This window comes from Otolemur garnettii, unplaced genomic scaffold, assembly GCF_000181295.1.
Source record: "Otolemur garnettii isolate 467f Iridium unplaced genomic scaffold, OtoGar3 scaffold00060, whole genome shotgun sequence".
Taxonomy (NCBI): Eukaryota; Metazoa; Chordata; class Mammalia; order Primates; family Galagidae; genus Otolemur; species Otolemur garnettii.
Window position 1 is genome coordinate 6,521,342 of NW_003852455.1, and position 22,556 is coordinate 6,543,897.

Consider the following 22,556-nt stretch of genomic DNA (forward strand, 5'->3'; position numbering starts at 1 on the left):
TTGTTGCACATCAAGTCTAAATGTTCCTGAGATGACACACTACTTTATTAAGATGACTATAGTTATTGATTAAATAATATATAAACAGATTGATAAGTGGCATCTTACACTCTTGTGTCTACAGCATACATTTTGGCAGTCTCTGTCCGAGGGGCCACATAGGACTTGGCCATGGAAACACCTGTCGTTGAATAGGCTTTCCTCATAGAATAAGAATAATTTCTCTCAGATCCAACATCTAAGTGAAAGACACAAATGCAGAGATACAAAAATAGATACGACTCAGTACATTTTAGAAAAGGAAGAAATAATGCTTCGTTACATATTCTTTCCCCAAAGGGGCAAGAATAAAGATAACAAAACAAGAATTCTCCAGGAACCCTAAAATAAGCTAGTATTTTCATCCTGAAAGTAGTTTTTATGAATAGATTGAAAATTCAGATGAGTCATTTTCTTTCTAATGAGTTTCTTTAGTGATATTTTAAGGAAACAATGTAACACTTTAAATTATTTGACAATAGGTATTCATCTGGCTCTTAGTCTACTCCACTTAACATTAAACATAAATTTCATTGAATGAAGTTACTATATATGTCATATATTACATATGTATGTATATAGAAACAAGATTATGACAAGTCACAGTAACTGTTACATATTGAATATTGGACTTGGTTGTAGCCATGGACATTTTATTCCAATGAATAAACCACTAACTGGGAAGTAAGGTTTGAGTCTTGTGATTCTTTAATAACTGGAATTTTGAATGGTGTTAGACAGGAATTTAAATAAACAATTTCACTTTGTCCTTGTGAGTTGTGTTTTCTTTGAGCTGGGAAAGGAAGCAAGGGAATGCGCTATTTTATTTTACTCTTACCTTTAAAGAGATAGAAGCAGCAGGTGAGGACAGCTCCAGCCAGAAAGCAGCCCAGAGAACCTGCCATTCCGAGCCAACAGGACCAACCAAATTTATACTGGATGCCAATAAATATGTTGTGAAAAACCAAAGAAGAACGTTCCACGTAAACGTCGACTGCATACCACACAGAACCGATGATTCCTGGGGCACCTGAAAGACAGACAGGATGCTATGAATAACACGGGCATTTTCTAAACTTAAATCCAATGAAAGCTGATTTCTATCCAATCAATGACGTCATTTCGAGAGGTAACAGCACTACTGTGGATTCATGAGCAACTCAAATTTTGAATACCGCTTCTGTTTCCTCCTTCTGCTTCGATCTTCTATCTTTTAGATTTTATTTCAGTTTATACCTCAAGGGAAATACAGAAACAAAACAATGCAATGTTCATCTGTTAGTATAAACCTGAACTAACTACCATGATTTTCTTTAATTTTTGTGTCTTTCCATTGATACTTCAAGATTGTATACAAGAAAATTTAAAAAAAAAAACTAAAGATCATATGGTGTGATACAAATTTTACAGAGCTTATATTTGTTCTATGCTGATTTTTTAATTGCAAATATACATCATGAAGAGTATTCTGTTGTTCCTTAGCTCCGTGATCGAAGCTATGCCAGCTACATGACCAGCATCTGCATGGGAGCTATGCTTTTAAAGTCATACATTTTAGTGTGTTGAGATCAAAGACTATAATTTAAAAAGTCTTTATTTTCAAATAAGACTTTATTTACCACTCTCACGCCATGTAAGAGTGAACCAAGAAACGTTCCCTTTAAATAAAATTTAATCATCATGGGTTAGACTCTCTGATAACTGACTCATTTGAAATGCTGTCACCAGGGTTCTCTTACTTTAAAGGTATCAATCTCATGGGATGCTGTACATGCAGAAAAGAAAGGTAGGGAGCTGGGGACATAAAGCTGTAGTACAGGATGGTTTCTGAAATTTTTAATCCTCAAAAAAATGGAATTATTTCCCTAGAGAGTCTGCAGTATCTGTCTGAATCACGATTTTATTGTATTCTTCTAATTGGTTAATGCAAGAGATTTAAGAAGGGCTGACCTTTAGAAAACAAAGTATTAATTGTCACACCTTTTCTATAATCCTTAAACACTAGTTTAAGTTAGAAATTCCTCTGTGAAAGTTCAAAACAGAGTCTGGCCTTCTAAAAATATGTTCATATATAATACCAATTCAGAATGATGGTTTCACCATCACTGGTCATGAAGTCATTTCTTCAGTCATTCCTACAAAAATGTTCTTCTATGACTTGTATTTTCTTTAAACTATATTTGCTTTATTGGTTTATTAAAAAATGAGTATATAGTAAGGCCTCAAAAATCAATTTTTGGAATAAAATTGTCTTTCTTTAAATAGTGTTTAAATTTGTTAAATAAAATATATTGTTATGGACAAAAGCTTTATGCTATGAGTAGGCTGGATATAGATATTAATGTCCTAAAAAGGATAAGTTGCTAAACTTTTGCAATTTTTTTAGATGCAACCTGAGGATTATTAGGACCTGGACTCAACATTTCTGTGTGAAATAATCAGAGAAGCCCCAGTTTGGGGCGTAAAGGCTCAGGACCCCTGCTAAGAGCTTGCTCTGCCCACACCAAATCTTTACAGCACCAATTCAGAGTGGATACTATTGCCCCAGCTTTACCTGTTTTGCAGATCAGGAAACAGAGATGTAGGTAAAGATATCACACAAATATATTTCCAAGTATTTTTAGTTCCCAAACCCCTATCCATTCACTTTCCTCCACTGACTGATCAGGTTCTTGCTTTCATTTGTTTAGTTAAATTTTTGCAGCTACAGGATAATGCAATGGTTTTCTCTCTGGGGTGTGCATCTTGATTTATAATCTTCTTGCACTTTGATTTCTTTGACAGTATGCCTCCTCCTTACTTGCAATCAGATTCAAAGAAGACAAAATGTTGTAATGCAGGAGGAATAAGCTTTGAAGTTGAAGACAGACCTGAGTAATGTTTCAATTTTGCGATTTCACGAGTAAACGCAAAGAAAGTACCTCTGACTTATTGTTTATTAGTCATGCTGAATTTATTAGTCTTCAGAATTCCATTTCTTTATCTGCTTCTTAAGTGGGGATAATAATACGATCTGTTTATTGTTACTTGATGACCAAATGGATTGGTGCACGGGAAAAGTTTAATACAGGATTTGGCACAATTTAATTCTTCGTGAAAAAGAATTGGTGGGGGTGGGTACAGCTAAGGAGGTGGTGGTTTGGGACTTACTTTAGAATATAACTTCAAGAATAATCACAAAAGAAATTACTTTAAGAATTTGAAACATGATATAACTTTTCAAGTGGCTGAAAAAATAATCGTGAATTTTGGCATATTTTGATATATAGGATATTGACAAAAGCCTAATTATCCAATTTCAAAGCTAAAGGCAGTAGGATTGGCAGCTGGGCTCTTTATTAATTTATTCTAGAAAAGCAAGTCACAGACGATCCTAAAAAGAACTACTTTGAAACGATGCCCTTCTTTTTCACGTCAAGTCCTTAGCAGACTATCTTTACCTGTAGCACTAGTCCAGACCAGTACCTGCTATTAGTAATGTGGTTCCAGCAACAAAGCAGATGCGGATTTTAATGTACGGCTCATCAGGGAGGAATTTCACACAGTTGAGACCAAGAAGCAGGGTGACAAATCCAAACGTGGCTAGAATATCCGCAGTAATCATCAACGCGCGAGTTATCACCAGCTTCACTGGAAGGCCAGGGCATGTAGTTACAGCAGAGATGAAGGAAAGAAACATTAGCACACAGAGGTACATCAAAAACCAGACAACTACATAACATTAATATAGGTCCACTGACAGAAGTCAGATGTCACATTTTCATGAACTTGAGCATGAATACACTTAATTTTTTTTTAATGAAACCTAAAATATTATTAGATAATTGACATCACTTCCTTGAATAGTAGTGATTACTTGGTTGGCATCCTAGCACATCACATCCTGGAAGATAATTGGGACTAAACAAGTGTTTTCCCTCATGCCTTCTGCTCTGGAAAGAGTCTTGTTCCCAAGTATTACAGCTGAATGCTGAACTGAACGTAGAATACCTATTTATTCTAAAAAATTAGCCACTCAAGTTTGAGTAAAGATATGAATCCATTATCACTAGAATTATTTGAAGTTTAACTGAAAAAATGAAAAATAATTGGTTAAAATTTGACACAGGAAAACAGGATAATGTGTTTCGAGATTTTTCTTGCCAATTCAGGCTAGTGGGAGCCATTGGCAAATCTTTAGAAAATGGAGAATTCATTTCTGCTATTAAGTAGAAGAGTATTTTGGAAGCCACACCATCCTTTCTTTTAGCTTTTCAGGTTGTGGCTTTTCTTGGCCAACATTCCATATCAAGCCTTCAACCTCATATTGTCAAATGAGCATATTTTAATGCTATACCCCATAAAAATATATGGAAAGAAAAAGTCAGGTAAATGAAAAGTGGAATAGTAGCAGTCAACTTCAAAGTAGAAGCATCTTCAACTATAAAAGCTTCCAAAACTCTGAGTTACAGTGATGGCAAATTGAAATTAGGTAAATGAGGTTGCAAATGGAGGATTAATTACTTGAAGTCAGAACTTTTACTATTCTAGCTAGTTAATGAATAAGCATAATAAAATTGTTTTCCTTTAATAGTACTTGAAATACATTTTATTTATATAGTGATTTGGAGTTTCCTTGCATTTTAAATAATTTTTTCTGATGGTAAGTATACTTGGGGCTTGTTGGGTAGTATGTTGCTTGCAAAAATACATCCAATTTCCCTGACTTAAAAGAAAAAAACGAAGTATGATGCGTCTTAAAGTGTGGAAATCAATGTCTGAAATCAGTTCTTGCCACATCAATAGGTGAATATCTGCATGTAATTATCTTATTAATATATGTGAGTATATATTTGTTTCCAGAACAGAATTTATAGAACCTCACAATTTGGCATTATTTTTAAAATTTAAATGAACCAAACCTAAGAATCACTTTTCTCAAAATAGAGGAAAGAGTAGAAAACTGCAATGCATTAGGTAGTAGCCCTATTTCAACACATCCTCTTGGTCACCAAATGGTATACACAAATGGGCCTCCTACTCAGTGCCTCAGGCTAAGGGGTCCCTGGACTTTGGAGCACCTCCCTTGAAATTTTCCAAGTCTTCTTTTGGAACCTGGGTCCACCCAGGCACAGCAGCACCATCAGTTTGGATTGATCTGGACTCAAGCATTCACTTCAGGACTCTCTGCCTCCCATCCCATGTATAGGGTCTCTGAGGACCTCCAGGACTCATATGTATGGGGTGGACTGAGGGCACCATGGTCATCCAGATTCCAGAAAGACAGTTTTGCAAGCAGATGGCCCATGCTGGCCAGTAAGAATTTCTTGGATGGGGGATCATGTGAGATATGACGGCTAGGATGGCAGTGATATGATGATTGGTGGGGACGCAAATTATCTATATCAACAGGAACCATGCCAAACAAATATTTGTCTGGGCCCACACAGTTTAGGGATATGGGGATAGAAGGAATTACCTAATCGAGGTTGTACAAACAAATAGCAAAAAATAAAAATAAAATTCTACATTCTACAGGTAACATCCCAACAGAGAAAGTAAAATAGGTTATTTCCTCCAATAGATTTTCATCTCTGATGTCTTTAAACATACAACAGAAAATGTTAAGGGAAAAGTTAGTATATTATTTAAAATTAGTAAGTAAAAACAAAAGAAAATAATATAGCCAAAGATAAAAAGCAATGTATTAAAATATAAATAGTGGTTTTCTCTGTGTAGTGAACTTATTGGTGATTTTATTTTCTTCTTAAAAATATGTATAGAACAGAATTTAAAATTTGAAACATTTGATCTTTAATTTTTCTTCTCAGCACTGACCATATCACTGAATTCTGGAATAGGCTGAATTTCCACTGCAGTTCACCAAATTGTGTTCATTGCAGGCAGAACTAGGTTAGCACAGGGAGGGGAAAGGAAAGAATTAGGAGTCCTTTTTAAAACAAAAATAAAATTTAAACATATTTCAGGCACCCAATTCCTAAAGAGCAGATGAAAATATTTTAGAGCACTGCTCTTTTTCAGTGCTTTTCTCTGGACTGAAATAGCTATTGAGGGGAAAAGTCACATTCCAAGGGTTTACTTTTTAATTTATCTTAAACAGTACAGCGTCATTTGCTTTGAAAGTGACTAAAAGCAAAACACTTCGCTTTAATAACAGGACTGGTGTGTGTTGGCACAGTTTGATCTAAAATGAGCAAGTAAGTAAATGCTATGGAGAAGAAGGGAGAGAATCAACAATGACATTTCTTAATTTAAGAGATCTCTTCACTTGTAGCGGCATGGGCACTGCTAACAGCACATTACTATAATTTAAGCGAAAAGTGGGGCAGGCCAAGGAACTGGCTTCAATATTGCCTGTAACAACGTGTCACATATGTTAATTTTTTTGTCCCCTGATCTCTGTAGTCTAGGTGTCTCTTTGCTTATCTGTCTCTTCCCCTCTGGATCCACCTCTTTCTTTCTTAGCAAACTTTTTTTTTTTTGGAGAGACAGAGTCTCACTTTATCACTCTCAGTAGAGTGCTGTGGCATCACAGCTCACAGCAACCTCTAGCTCCTGGGCTTAGGCGATTCTTTTGCCTCAGCCTCCTGAGCAGCTGGGACTACAGACACCCGGTACAACACCCAGCTATTGTTTTGTTGCAGTTTGGCTGGGGCCGAGTTTGAACCTGCCACCCTGGGTGTATGGGGCTGGTGTCCTACCCACTGAGCCACAGGTGCCACCCTCTTAGCAAACTTCCAATGGAAATAATTGTAAACTTTCTATTTGAACTAAGTCATAGCTAAAGACACCTCTGAAGTGCTTTTCATCTGACCTATCAATTCTAATCATACTAATCAGAGCACTCTAAGAAAATCATTTCCATTCAGAAAACATTTACCCTAAGTCTACCCTACAAGACACTAGGCCCAGCCCTTTGAGGAATAGCAGAGATAAATAAGATAATATTTTTACTGCCAAGGAATACACATAGACAGAAAAAAGATAAAATAGTTTTTAAATGGTTTTAAAATGTAAATAATTTTAAAACGTTACAACGTACATTTCAAAATGAACACGATTTCTAAATGAAGTATTTCAAATAGGGCAGGACCTTAATACAGGACATCAGGCCGCAAAACCCCACAGGGGAAGCCTGAGCTCAGTTTTCTGGGGCATTCTCATTGGCAAGTGGAGAGGTGGAAGGCGTACGTACAGGAATGCTCCGCATAGATAGAGTCGTACTCATCACAGGTGCGGATCCCGTCGAAAGCGTTGGTGACACACTCCCACCAGAGGCCACGGCACTTTGTGCTCACCTAGACGTTGGACAAGACACTGTGTAAACAACTCACGCAGACACACTTCAGTTCCCCCCGAATCCAAGGGAGAACTCGGCTGCGGTGTTTGATAGCAAAGAACAGTGGTTACGAGCATGATGAGAATTTCATTTACAACGAACCATGAATTGCAGAATATTTTCTCTTAAGCCCTGACGATTAAAGGTTTTCTGGACCAGGAAATGAATCTGTTTTCCAGTGGGAGCTGGGCAGACAAGTCATGGTTAAGAGAGATAAAATCAGAACTAAATGTATTCAAGTACCTATGGCTGCTTCCACCATGGAGTCGTTCTTCAACATGGAGACAAATCATTTCACTTCTCCGTGTTGGCATTTACTTACCAAATAAAAAAAACCAAATCAATGTAACATAATGGTCGCTGACATCTTGAGACTATTAGGGACTTACATTAATTTTTTTCATCATGAATAGTGAATTCCATTCAGAAAGGTGTTATTTTATAAGAGGTTCATAAATTTAAAATAATTAGCAAAGAAAACCAGTAAATGAAAAGACAGAAAAAATATATGAAGGCCCCAAGTCTCTTCCTTGCTCTACTAACATATTACAAAAGCTTAAGCTAGGATGCGGATGTGAGCAAATTGAACATTAATTTTATACAAGTTGACAGATGTAAACCACTTTTACTTGGAAATGATGTGCAGATGACTCTAAATGTCCACTTAGAGTTAAAAGGTACCAGTGCCCTGAGCCTTCCCGTACTTTATCCATAAACTGTAAGTCACAGTAGATTTCTTAGAATTGTGAACGTGCCAGCAGAAAATAGTTTCAAGTATTCTTGCCAGAGCTCATGCATATGGAACAGAGCTGATACAACTGTTTCCTCTGACTCCATTATGGATTCACATCACCGTGGAAATCTGGGAATAGTTTTAATAAAGTTTAACTAGGAATTATCTTGGAAAATGAAAACTTAACTTTTTCCCCCAAGAAAGAATAAATAACAGAGCAGGGTGGGAGAAGGAATGCCCAGGAAGGGGGGTGAAAGTGATGTGGAGAAGAAAGGAAAACCCTAAAAACACTTTGCTTTGCAAAAGAAAATCATATCAAGGGGCTCAGTGTCTGTGGCTCAAACGGCTAAGGCGCCAACCACATACACCTGAGCTGGTGGGTTCAAATCCAGCCTGGACCTGCCAAAACAACAACGAAGGCTGCAACCAAAAAATAGCCAGGCATTGTGGCAGGCACTTGTAATCCCAGCTACTTGGAAGGTGAAGGCAGGAGACTCGCTTGAGCCCAGGAGTTGGAGGTTGCTGTGAGCTGTGGTGTCACAGCACTCTACTCAGGGTGACAGCTTGAGGCTCTGCCTCAAAAAAAAAAAAAAGAAAATCATATCAAGGACTATATGGGAAATTCCTGGTCCCATGTTCTGCTTTGACGCTGTGGTTTGTGCCAAATAAAACTCTACTGTTTGTAATCCACCACAATTTTGAATGTGATATTTCTACTATTTTATATATAAAATATTGACAGTTGATAATTAATAATTCTATACCACATCTATACTATGAAACAGCTATTATTTTAGCATTTTTAAATTTATTCCTTAATGGACTTATGAGATATTATTATCCATTTTACAATGGAGGAAGGCATAGGAAAGTTAAGTGATAATCTCAAGAAAACATAGTTAATAAATGGAGGCAATAGGCCTCAAACACAGCATACGTGGGTGTACTCTTAAGTATTACCACATATCTAAAGCTTATTTTTATATCAGTCAGTAACCCCTCTACTGCGCATTTATTCAAAGAGAAAGAAATTGGTACACTAAAGAGATAGCTGTGCCCCTATGCTTATTGCAGCACTATCCACAACTGCCAAGATGTGAAATCAATGTCATTGTAGGTGGAAAACAACAGATGAATTGATAAAGAAAATATGATACACACACACACACACACATACACACACACACAGGATACTTGGTAGCCCTAAGAAATTAAGTCCTGTTATTCGTGGGAACCTGAGTGGAACTGAAGAGCGTTATGTTAAATTAAGCCAGAAAGAGAAAGTTAAATAGCTAGTACTGCATGTTCTCACTCATACATGGAAGCTAAAAAAATTGATCTCAAAGAAGTAAAATGTAGGACAGAAGAAACAGGAGACTAGGATATGGAGAGATTTGTTAAAGGCCATCATTTCAACTAGAGAGTAGGAGTAAGTCCTAATGTTCTATAACACCGTAGGGTGATATAATTAGCAATGGTGTGTTATATAATTAATTTCAAATAACTAAAAGGAAAATATTGAATGTTCTCAGCACACCCACAAAAATGATAAATGTTTAAGATGATGGATGGGCTAATTACCCTGATGTGATCACTGTACATTCTGTGTATCAAAACATTGTGTTGGCCCCCTTCAAAAGGTTGCATTATGTGCTAAAAATAATAAGACATTAAGGTAAAAAAAATATTTTAAATCACTTTTTAAAGAATTTTCAACTCTATTTCAGGCTAAAGTACTCCAGATTCTGGTACTAGAAGATAGATTCGCATGAAGTAAGCCCACACTTGAATCTCACGGCAATACAATTATTCTGCAAAAGCTCATTTTGCCTTGCTCTTCTTAAGATTATATCTGGAAGCAATTTCTTGGACTTCATGGAAGATTATATCTGACCCAGGGAAACATGGAGACAAAAATCTAATGAAGAAAATTTGTCTTGTGAAAATTATAACAGTTTCTAAATAAGTTTGTGAGCATCTAAATTAAACATCTAAATTATATATGCATCAAATATAAATTAAATTTAATATGCATTAACTATTAAATGTAAATGGACACTTAATTCTTTCTTTTGTAACCTTTGGCAAAATTTTACCTCTTTTGAAACTCAATCTCCTTTATCTATATAAAGGAGATGATAGAGTAGTCTTAAGGATTAAAAATTATAAACACACAATATAAATTATTCGTTCAATAAATACATATAGTAGGAAAAAGCTTAAACTTCATCCTGAGCTGAGCAGTGCCTGTGTTCAGCTTTACCAACTAACCACAGTGGAAATGAAGATAGATGGTGACCCTCAAAAATATATGTCCACATCTTTAACCCCCAAACCTGTGATTGTGACCTTATTTGGCAAAAGAGTCTTCATAGACAACAATTAAGTAAGGATCTTGAGATGAGATCATGTTGGATTATCTGGTCAGACCCTAAACTACTGACAAGCATCCTTATGAGATACACAGAGGAGAGACCCAGCCAGAAAAGGGGACAAAGTGACCACAGAGGCAGAGGTTGGAGCGATGCCACCACAAGTCAGGAAATGCCTATGGCCTCCCAAAGAGGACTGGAACAGAATTTCCCTTAATAGCTTCAGAGGCAGTGCAATATCTTGATTTTAAACGTCTGGCCTCCAGAACTGTGAGAGAATAAATTTCTCATTTGTTAGAGCCACCCAGTTTACAATCATTTGTTACAGCAGCCCTGGGAAATTAATATGGACAAGACAGTTTGAACAGAACTGCTCTACCTACACAGGCCTTCCCCTAGCCCACTGCCCTTCAGATTCTCAACAGGAACACACTAGATTCAGTTCATTTTAACTTGAGTCGAGTTATATGGATTTGAAGCCACTGCTCTGTAATCAATGACTTCACAATTTTCTACTGTCTAAACAAACTAGCCTATTTGGGTCATTCCTTCTATATGCAATGGTATTTTAAAAATGGTCTGGGGAGTATCTGTGTATTATTAAAAAATTCTTATTTTACACTAATGAGTATATTTTGTCTTGCCAAAATAATCCAGTAGTGGGGTGTCAGTTTCCAGCTATTGATCATTTACCTGCAATGACCATATTTAGAAAAGCAATGAGCTCATTAGAGAAAACAAGGAATCCAATTTCATTAGGTATTAATGCTCAGGGGCACACTATTAGATTGCTTGGAATTCACACTCAGTTAAGGTACGTGAGAATAGTGGCTGTAATTAACTAAACTCCTGTGTTAATATAGCACTTACTGAGTCGCTCTCAAAGGTGCCTTTGTGCACAAAAGACAAGGTTGAAAGATTTTACATTTATTTATCCTCATTGTTATAATATGTCATCTTCATTTCCCTGTCTTTCTGTTGTAAAATGGCTTATTACAACCTTTATAAAAGGCCAGCAATTTTTAAGACAAGGTTCTTAAAAAGCAAAGCAATGCTTAAAAGATAAGGGTTATCCTTTCTTAAAAAGTAAAAATGCAAAATATTAGCTAATAATTTTTATCTCATAAGATTGTCCAAAATAGATGGTTCCTTCTAACATGTGATTTGCACATCAATATATAACCTACCAATGCTAAAGTAATTTGTCTATTATTCCAAAAAATATCTATTGCTCCTACAAGTAAGCAGTGAATTGTCTTCTAAATGAGAAGTCAGTTTATTCAGTATCACAATAAAGCAGAAGTCACAAACATGAGGCCAGCAAAAACTCCTAGTCAGTCACAGTAGAGATCTTGCAGAACTTGGTCATTCTGGCCTCCTGCATCAGTCCCACACAGCAAGATCTAGAAAGAGACAGGTGGCTGCTCCCCTGGAGTGGGGCTTCTGTGCACCAAGTTTCCCACGGTTCCGACCCCACCTGCCTCCCTCCTGTCTGTTGGCTATGTGGTTCCTTAAGGCCTCTGAGGTTTCCCCTCCTGGTATATACTATTGAGACTAACTTCCCTTGGTCTCAACCTGTCAAACCTCTATTTATTATTCAAGTTCCATTTTAGAGACATCCTTTCCTCCAGAGGCCTGCCTTCCTCTCTTCAGCTGGAATTAACCTCTTCCTATCCTGAGATTTCACATTTTTGTATCACTTATTGGATCCTCTTTTATAGGTGTGTTTAGTGCCTCTGTCTGTCATATTTTCAAACCATATTCTTTGAATGCCTGTCTTGTTCCAATCACCTTGTTAACTAAATGAGAGAGATACACCAGTGACCAGGACAGACATGGCACCCTGCTTCCACAAGCGTATATCCTGTTTTTTTGTGGTATGTAACAGGTTCTCGACAGATGTTTATTGAGAGGGAGAAAAAAATCTGTCAATTTTTCTAATTTACACACTTTAACTCTCATTTATACTGGGGAGTAGAAAATGGGTGTGGCCATACTACGCACACAATTGTTGCTAAGAAGTGCTTTCAACTTGACTGGATCAACTAGAACAGCTACATCCAGAGAATTATTACTTAGTCAAAGAATTATTACTTAGACTGGAGAGTTTACACTTATTTGGTGTCATTTTAAAAACCACTTTGCATACATATAAGAATTTATCATTTTCACACCATTTTACCATCCTATGCTAATTCACTTTAACACTGAAGATCTAACTTGCTGATATACAGTACTTATTTATATTTAATAAAAGGAGAAAATTTTAGTAAAACTGTAGCAAATAACTCCTTTTACTATTAAAATGTGAAACATTTTCAATTTTATTTTATTATTATTTATTTATTTATTTGGCTGGGGCCAGGTTTGAACCTGCCACCTCCGGTATATGGGGCCGGAGCCCTATTCATTGAGCCACAGGCACCACCCAAAACATTTTCCATTTTAAGATAAAACATATTTTAACTTTTTAAACTTGGATTTACTTTTATATTTTATTTTATACTTTTTTACCTGCCTAGGGTCTAAAAGAAGTCAGGCGAGGCCTTAATAAAGATGACAGAGCAAGGCTAAAATAATAATAATAGGTGTCATCCTTTCCTTTCTACCTCCTTTACATTCTATATTGATACGATATAAAAGAAAGTCAGGGATTCATTTGCTAAAATATATTTGTTTTATCTTGGGTCTGGTTAATTGTAGAATACTGGCTAAAGGTTTAAATAATAAGTGGAATAACATAAAATTAGTATAAAATATAACATTTGTGGTCTTCATGGGTATATGATCTAGTTTACATATCTGAACTCTCCAAAGATTTCAATTGTAATATTTTAATTAATAAGATTTCAATGTTAATATTTATTTAATTTACATATTAGAATGTTTTCCTCACAAAAGCTATTACAACTTTGTAATTATTACTGTCTGGTGACAGAGATCAACGTTTTTGTTGAGTGAATTATTATAAATTATTAATTTTCTCTACCTTTTTTTGTTGTTTGTTTGTTTGTTTCTGTCTTTGAAATACCAGGCAAAAAAGCCACATTCTCTACACCAAAATTCACTCTCATCAACTTTACTGGACATTACAGAAGACTAGACTTTTATTTCTACCTTTAAAAAAATGAACCAAGTACATATCTTGAAAAAATTTAAATTGTAGCAAGGTGAAAATCTTGAAATCTTTTTTTTTTTTTTTTTTTGTAAAGTGGCAATTTCCCTATAGACATATTTCTTATTTGGGGCGCCATATGAGCTTTTAAAATATCTCTTTCTATTATATTTTCATTCATTTATACATTCTTTCGACAAATGTGCCAGGTCTCTCTCTCTCTTTTTGTTTTTCTTCTTTTTGAGAGAGACTCTCACTTTTTTGCCCTGAATAGAGTGTCATGGCATCGTCACCGCAACCTCAAGCTCTTGGGCTTGAACAATCCGCTTGTCCCAGCTTCCCAAGTAGCTAGGACTGTAGGCGTGCACCACGATGCCCAGCAAGTTTTCTATTTTTAGTAGAGACGGGGTCTCATTCTTGCTCAAGCTGGTCTCAAACTCTTGAGCTCTAGCAATCTGCCTGCTTCGACCTCTCAGGGTATTAGGATTACAGGCAGGAGCCACCACACCTGTCCCCAGGTCTCTTAATAGATGCTCCATCAAACCATGTGAACAAATGTATTATGAGCTCCTATTATGCCGGATGTCAGTGCTGGGTGCTGTAAGAAATTATGAGGTGGGTGAAAGAATATTTGTAGCTTCAAATATCTGCTGAAAATGTTTGAAATTTGATTGGAAAATAAAACTATTATACAAATGATTGGAGTGCATGCATGATATAATCATTTTAATATTTACTCTTTGTCTGAAAGCATTGTCACATCATTAGCACAAACTGACATTCCAGAAGAGAACTTGATGATAGGGCTAAACAAATTCAAATGTGAGCAACCTTCCTTTGAGTTAATAATATTTTGATCATAACTACATATGGTGCATAGCAGGTTCTCGGTAAATAATTAACAAAAGATTGACTGGAAATGGAATCCTCTTGTAAAAGTACTTTTTCCTTCTGACAATTGAGAGATGAGTAACTGTGTGAAGAAACTATTTCAGTGTGAATAATTATGAATTACATATTCTATAGTTAATGTATCAAAGTGTGGTTAATTCATAATTGGTTTTCTTTGTTAAATATGAGCCTTTCATAGATAACCTTTTCACTTCTGCTCTTTGATGCTATGGTCTGCCTTCTCCCCTTGGTGAAACGAAAAGGAAATAGTCAAAGTATAAACATGGGCAAACCAGAGCTCAGAGAAATAAACAAAATTTCTGCAATAGAATCAACAGAGGAAATAGGGATGGAACTTTAATCACATATCCCCCCGTTCAGTGAACATTATGCAAAATGTCATCTGCTTATCTAGAGGAAAAAACAAAACAATAAACTGAAAATAGACAAGAATCTAGCTAACATTTATTGGCTGATTTGTATTTGCCTGCTACTGTAGCAAACGCTTTAGCTACAAACTCATTCAATCCTCACAAGGAACTTCTGATGTGTGTATTATTATTCTTCCTCTACAGAAGAGGAAATGTGCTTAATAGCAGTTTGAAAGCCTAATTCAACACAGGTGCCACCTGACAAAATGGGATTTAACCTCAGCTCCCTGACATCAAATCTAACTTCTAAACTTTCTCACAAAAAGAACTGTGTTCCTATCTCCAGGTTTTCTGCAATAAACTAAGACAGAAAAAAAAAATGATCCAGGTACACGGTTCCACTATACAAAGATTAACTTCCTTCCATTTAAGCCCTCAACGAGTGACTTCACTATCCTTCCAAGACAAAATCAGTCATGAGTGGGAGGCAAGAGTCCGTGTATGTACAGGAGAAGTACTCGAATCAGTACTCAAATCAGGAAGGTGGGTTTCAGCGTTGTGTTCTCTTTTTCCATCACCTTCTTCCCTATACACAGTCAGTTACTAACCCTATCAATTTGAGTTCTTTGGAGTTTCTCACTCTCATTACATATTTCTTCAAACTTGCTTCCACTCTAACTCAGACCACCATTGTTTCCTGCTTGGTCTATGGCAAAAGTCTCCTTAACTGCTCTTCCCATACTCCTTTGAACCACTCCCCACAAGTAACCAGAATGACTGATATTTCTAAAATGTACATATATATTTGCTTACAGGGAAGCACCCTTGCCTATGGTAGAAGATCTATGTTTTATATGACGTGCAAATCTCCTGACCAAGTTCCTGTATTCTCCCCAGCATACTGGAAATTCTGACCATGCTGTAAGATGCACAGTGCCTGGAGCACACAGTGCTCACACCTAGAGCTCACCACATACCATTTCCTAGGCATGGAATACTCTCTACCCTTCTGGCTACTCACAGTTCTTCCCACTCCTAGTTCAGATACCCCTTCTTTTGAGTAGACTTCACTGATAATTCAAGACGGGGTGAGCTGCCCACTTAGGCTCCTTCTTTCCCACATCACTTGCCACCTCATGCTACAACTACCAGCTCACTCGTCCATCCTCCCCACCATACTACGAGCAACCTAGAGAAGGGTTCAGCCTCCTTTTCCTTTATCACCCTGCACCCTCCCCAGTACAGGGTATACAGAAGACTTCAAGGAATATCTGTGCAATGAAGGAAGATTGAGATAGAAAAGGGGGAGAAGAAGAAGGGCTAGAGATGAAGGAGGAGAAAGGGGTAAAATGGGAGAAAAGAGAAGAGAAAGAGAGAAGGGAGAAAGGAGAAGAAGAAAAAGAAAGAAGAAAGGGAGGAAGAGAGATAAGAAGGGGGAAGGAAGGAAAGGAGAGCGTATAAAGTTAGAGAAGAATGGAGACTATTCACAGAAGACCCCGAATGAAATGTCTGGGAAGGCTGTAGACACCAGTCCCTTAGTGATTAGCCAGTCTCTGCAGTTACACACACAGTCAGGGAGCTCTGATGTTAAAGAAAAGAAAGTCTATAAAGGTCCTTAGAAACAACCGAGTTCAACTTTACCTTACAGTTGAGGAAACAGCTCAAGACAAGGTGTCGAGTTGCTTAATCAAAGACAGTTACTATGGGTTCAGATGCAGCTATAGACCTGAATGATCTCAAAACCCAAGTTTTCTTCACCATCTCAGTCTTCCCAGAGACCGAATTGAATCAATAATGACAAACGCGGGGTGGTAGCTCAGAGACTTTGGACCCAATTCAGGGCTATACACGCTGCAATTGGTTGCACTTTTTCTTTTTTCCTGACATTTTTACCTAAGGCAAAGAACTTTGTGTGAAGCAGGTTTACAACGTTAAGACAAAAATAACACTGGAGCTCTTTCTGCCTCTTGCTTAGTGTCACGCTGACAAGCCTGGAGTTTTCCCTTACTCTGCTCTTGGGCCACGGAGTTCCCTTCTCTGAAAGGCATTTCTACCTTTGCAAATCCCATGCATCCTTTTAAGGTAATGCTTTGCTCAAGTCTTTTCTTCAATGAGACCTGCTTCAATGTACCTTACTCATTTCTTTCTCAAAATACAAATTGACCTATGCCTTTTATTATTCAGGGTGTCCCAAAAGGCACCATTCAAAGGGAACACTGGAAATTGTAGCTAAATGTACATTTATTTATAAAATATTCCCCACATGTTGGCCAGCTCTTTCTGAACACACGGGGACTCTTCCCTCCCACTCATGACAAAGGTGTTTCAAGCTATCTGTTATTACGAAGCTTTTCCTCTGGATGGAGACTTTTGGGACACCATGCAGTTCCATGTGTATCTTTTTTCCCCTCATTACAGCTACGCTTCCAGAAGGCATTCCTGCTTTCTCTTTGCCCCCACCCCACCTAGGAGAGTGAGCATGCTACTGTTTGTAGAGCATATATTTTATATTCCTTTTATGCTGAACTCTGAGGAACAGAGCCCGTCTTCCCATACTCCTTTGAACCACTCCCCACAAGTAACCAGAATGACTGATATTTCTAAAATGTACATATATATTTGCTTACAGGGAAGCACCCTTGCCTATGGTAGAAGATCTATGTTTTACATGACATGCAAATCTCCTGCCTATGTCATCCTAAACATAACGAAGTTGGAAACTTAAAATATTCCTTCTTGTTTAAATTCTCCATGGGTATGCTTTTAAAGAAATACGTTTTTGTACCACCATTTGTCTGACAACTTTCACAAGTGAGCCATTATATGGACCGTAAGGTGATATATAAGTGGGGAAGGGGCAAGGAAGGAGAACGTGGAATTTCGCTAGTGAGCATCAGAACCTTCTAGGACGACTTTGTATCCCGGCCAATTTGAAGTGGCAGTTACCATGGGCGATTCCTCTCCCTTTAAAGAAATTGAGAAATAAAGAGATTGCTGAACGAAGAGGGGACCTGCTTTGTCATGGGGTTCCTCTCACAATATAGAGCTTTCCTGGGGGCTCTTCTATAAACGTGTACACTGCAGATGTAGGAAATGATAAAGAAGCTTAGAAATACTAACTCTTGTCCAAGATTAGCGAGAACTCACTTGGGGTGAATCACCTGAACTGCCCCTTCCATTCGTTATTAACCAGACATATTCTTGCCCAGGACAGACGGCAAATTGGCTGGATGTACTAAAATACAAGAAGGCACTGTCAATGCCAGGCTCCATATCTCTTTCTCTCTCTCTCTCTGCAAGGTTGGACCCTTTCTGAAACTCTATTTCTTATCAAGTGAAGTCAGCAATGATAGTAGCTTAAGCAGAATGACTTTGAAATTGTTTTAGAAAATATTTTAACAATGCCTTTAGATGGGATTTTGTGGGGTTTTCTAACATTTTTAAAAACATAATTTGAAGTATTCTGAAGTCCAACATATTTCGGTGTTAATCCCCTACCACTGGCAGGATAGATAACGGCAAACTAATGGCAGCAGCAGGTTTCATCTGAACATTTCCCTGAGCATCGTTCAAAGGGGTTTTTTTTTTTAATTTTTTTCTTTAGAACTCATGGCCAGATAAAAATGCATCAGTAGACTCAGCTATTGCAGACATCCTTTACAGTAGTTCCATTCTATCACAATTTTTAGAAATGTAAATTTTCTAGCACTAATGAGATATTTGTGACTCCATTGGTTTTGAAACGCAGTGTAGGAGTCAGAGGAAAATCCAAAGAAAAAGTAAACAGCAAAAATAATGCATGGCCAAATAGGGAGCTTATTGCTCTCCATTTCTCAGTCTAACTTGAGAATCTAATAAAGAAAATTAGAAGAAAAATGTATCAACTCACTCTGTGTATTTTTCCTAAACTTCATACAGCTGACACAAGGAGAGCATTTATTAGGGTAAATTGTTTCCTTCAGTATATACGTAAAAGAGCAGATGGTGTTGCTGTGTATTCTCTGTTTAGGCTCCTGAGATATTATTTCTTTTTCTCACCTACACCTTCCTAAAACTCACTAATGAACAGCAGCTGATTCTGAAGATTTGATTTTTTTTTTTCCACTCTGGCCACAGAAAATGGTTTTGAACTTCAAAATTACTTCTTTCTGCTTCTCCAGTGAGAAAATAAAATCCTCAAATGTGAACCCACTCCCTCATCTCTGCAAAACAGTTCCCAAGAGCCACTGACTTTGACGAGAGGATTTCTCACATTCATGTCTATCCTCTTTACTTTGGGATTCACTGAAAAGATTCTTTCTCCCTCAGGATAGTTATTTCTGCTTGGAAATTCATTAAGATAACATTTTTCGACTGCATACAAATTGGGGGAGTTCGACAGGCGTAGCATCTGATTCGTCAGTGTCTTAGGCTATGACTCCTTGAGAAAGTCCATCTCGCTCCTCTGAACGCTGTCACCAAGTTAACAATTTTATCCTTCAAGGAAAGGGAGTTACTGAAATTGTATTCGATTTGGTATACAGAGCAATGGAAGAGCTGGGTTTCTGAAGGTCACAGGGGCAGGGATTTTTTAATCACCTTCCTGTGTAAATTTATCCTTACGGAAAATGGAAGAACTATTCAGTCACCTGGTGTGTGGAATGGGATGGGAACAGGACCTACCTCGTAAGTGAACTATGAGGATTAAATGAGATGATAATGTGAAGCCTCAATAGTCGTCAGTCAGTCCTCGTTGCCTCGTTTTGCTATTATTAGTTTTAATACACAAACTGAGTTTCGTACACAACAGCGGTCATTTAGACAAAATTTGGTAAGGCTTGGGGCAGAAAGAGAAGTTGCTGACTCCTTACCTCCAGGGAATCATCGGCATTCACCATCCAGCAGTCTGTCCAGGTGGCCACGATCAAAAACCCAGCGGAGAAAAGGGCAAAGAAGCAGGCGACATACTGAAGAAGGTCCCTCATGGTGGCGAGGAGCCAGTCTGGAAGCCACATGGGCAGACGTCACCCGGCCCGCTCGGGGAGCTGGAACGCAGCTGGCCTTCTGCGTTTCTGGCACCTGGGGATGTGAAATACTAGTGGGTGGTTTTTTTCTTTTTTTTTTTTTTTTCACTTTTTCTCACACACCCCTGCAGGCATCTTAAGTTGCAGTGAGAATGGTATAAACAGGCTGTAACCAACACTGGGGTCCTGGAGGTCATTATCCCAAGCAACCAACCTCCAATCAGAAGCCAGGTCAGTCAAAGGCCTGGCTCCCTTCTGGGCGCGGAAGAGGAGCAGCCCTGGTAATATTTTCTACCCCAACAGTGAGCTGATCCAAGATGATGGTGACCAGAGGCACACGCCACCCCCCAGGTGGAGGGAAGGAGGGAGGGGAGGGAGGGGAGGGAGGGGAGGGAGGGTCCCCACCCCCCATGCTGGGACCTGTAAACTGATCTCTCTGAGGCCCTCTAGGGAAAGCGAGCTGTTCCCCTCCCTGTCTGAAAAAAGCTACACGGTTGACTGCGTGTTATTTTATTGTTAGGACTATTTTAATATTCGCTGATTACCTGAGACAGACAGGCCACTGGTGAAACTAGGCTAAATAAGGGCCTGCTCAAGGGAGTTTGCATTCCAGAGCGCTGGGCAAAATAGACCCAAGAAGGATTTCAGACTTGAGCGGCAGGTGCAGCCAAGGCTGCGAACCTTTCAGCATCGGCGAATGGAAACAGGTGTGCATTTTAACCCAGTCTGCTCTAGATGCAAATGCTCGCTCTGCAGATTATAGAATGAGAGTTCTTGGGGCGTAGTTTCTGAAAACGCCAGAATTAATACCTGGTTCATAAGAGGTCTGTGAAGATTAAAGGATATTGTGCCTGTAAATTATTTAGAATGGTGTCTAAAGGGAAAGTATTATATACCACTTACTCTATTAATATAGTGAATATTGTAGCCAAATGGTGGATATTAATATGACCAAGAATATCGTATGCAACCAATATTTGAAAATGTATCCAATAAAAAAACCTGTTTATGTAAGGAAAACTGGTGGGTTTTTTTTAGTTTTGTTTTTTTTTTTTTTTTTTTTTTTTTTTTTTTGCAGTTTTTGGCCAGGGCTTGGTTTGAACCTGCCACTTCTGGTATATGGGGCCGAAGACCTACTACTCCCTTGAGCCACAGGCACCTCCAAGCACATACATCACTATTTTATCATCACCAGATAGATTTCCTTATATTAAAATAAAATGTTTGAATGAATGGCCAAAAAGTTTTTTGATATGATTCTGAATGTAAGACAGAGAACGAGAAGGGAGAAGAAACAGTAGGAGAAGGAGAGAGGAAGAGAAACAGAGAGAGAGAAGCACAAACATGGATTAGAAATAGGCCATTACTCTGGACGGAACCAGCTACAATGATAATTATTTTAGCAACAGCTCATAAAGGATTTTTTTCTGTTTAATTATCATTTGGTCATAGTATTTAGTATAAAAGGATAAAATCAGTATTGTTACAGCATTTTCAAGAATACATTAAAAGAATGCACTTCTGTGACAGCTTTGTTATTTCAAACTTTAATTCATTTTTATTCAAGTATATAAATTGTAAATTTGAAAGTGAAAGCTGGGTGAAACGCCATATAGAGAATACAAGCTCAATTACTGCAAAGCCTAGCTCCTACCGCAACCTTCTGTAATCCACGGTTTCGCTTTTTTAGGTTTCGGTTACTCATAGACAAATGCAATTGAAAAAATAGCACTTGGAAAATTTCAGAAATAAACAATTCATTAGCTGTACATCTTCACTATTCTGAGTAGCACGATGAACTCTCAAGCCATCCCGCTCTGTCCTGCCCAGGGACGTGAATGGTCCCCTTGTCCACCATATGCACACAATACACCACTGGTCCCATAGCAGCCGTCCTGTTGTCAGATCTGCTATATAGATTGTCTATAGAGTCCGATACCATCTGTGGTTTCAGGCATCCACGGGGAGTCTTGGAAGGTATCCCCTAGGACAAGGGACACTACTCTACACATCAACATTAGTTACCGTGTGTGTGTCGGGTTCATTTGATTTATTTTGCTTGACTTTTATTACAGATGCCCTCCTCTCATTGTTTTATTTTATTTATTTTTATGAAAAAATAATACATATTGTTTAAAATTCTCAAAGAATGTAACCACCCTTGGCATATATATACACATACGCTGCTTTGATGAGTCAGGAATGAATCTTTCCCTGTGCCCTAAAATCTAAAATGCTAACACTTTATTGACCTGGGAGAGCAAACCAATTCCAAAAGCACATGCCCATTATAGGAAAATTCCTGAATTTAGCTGCTAGGTTTCCACCCAGAGGCCTTTCACAATGTACTTTTCCGGCCAACGTGCACCCAAGGGCTGTGTAACGTGAACATAACTGGATTCTCCAAAGCTGCTTGTTATAAATACAAGCCTAGGAAGGGGTTTCACCCTCAGAGATTAAGATTCAGGAAATTGGGGGTAAAGGCCAGGAGTTCATATTTTATATTTTTTTTAAATAAAATTCTGATTCAGAGACAGATAGCTATGCTTTGAGAAACTGGTTCTAAGCAGGAAAAGAAAACTAGCATAAAATGTCAGCATCCTATTTTCTAGAATAATATATGGCAAATTATAGACAAAGCTATAGAAAAGGGGATGTCACAATTGAATCTTTGGTACAAGTCAAGCCAAGTT

The 22,556-nt window shown here is 37.8% G+C and overlaps 1 protein-coding gene across 1 annotated transcript; it reads right to left on the minus strand.

Annotated features, from left to right (window-relative positions):
- Nucleotides 1–9: 9 nt before the first annotated feature.
- CLDN16 (claudin 16) lies at nucleotides 10–20,060 on the minus strand. Its single transcript, XM_003792702.2, is given in 7 exon segments — nucleotides 10–238; nucleotides 878–1,069; nucleotides 3,505–3,669; nucleotides 7,235–7,337; nucleotides 19,711–19,845; nucleotides 19,847–19,951; nucleotides 19,953–20,060. Coding segments are annotated over 7 exon segments (942 nt in total). The 3' UTR covers nucleotides 10–104.
- Between the last annotated feature and the right edge of the window lie 2,496 nt (nucleotides 20,061–22,556).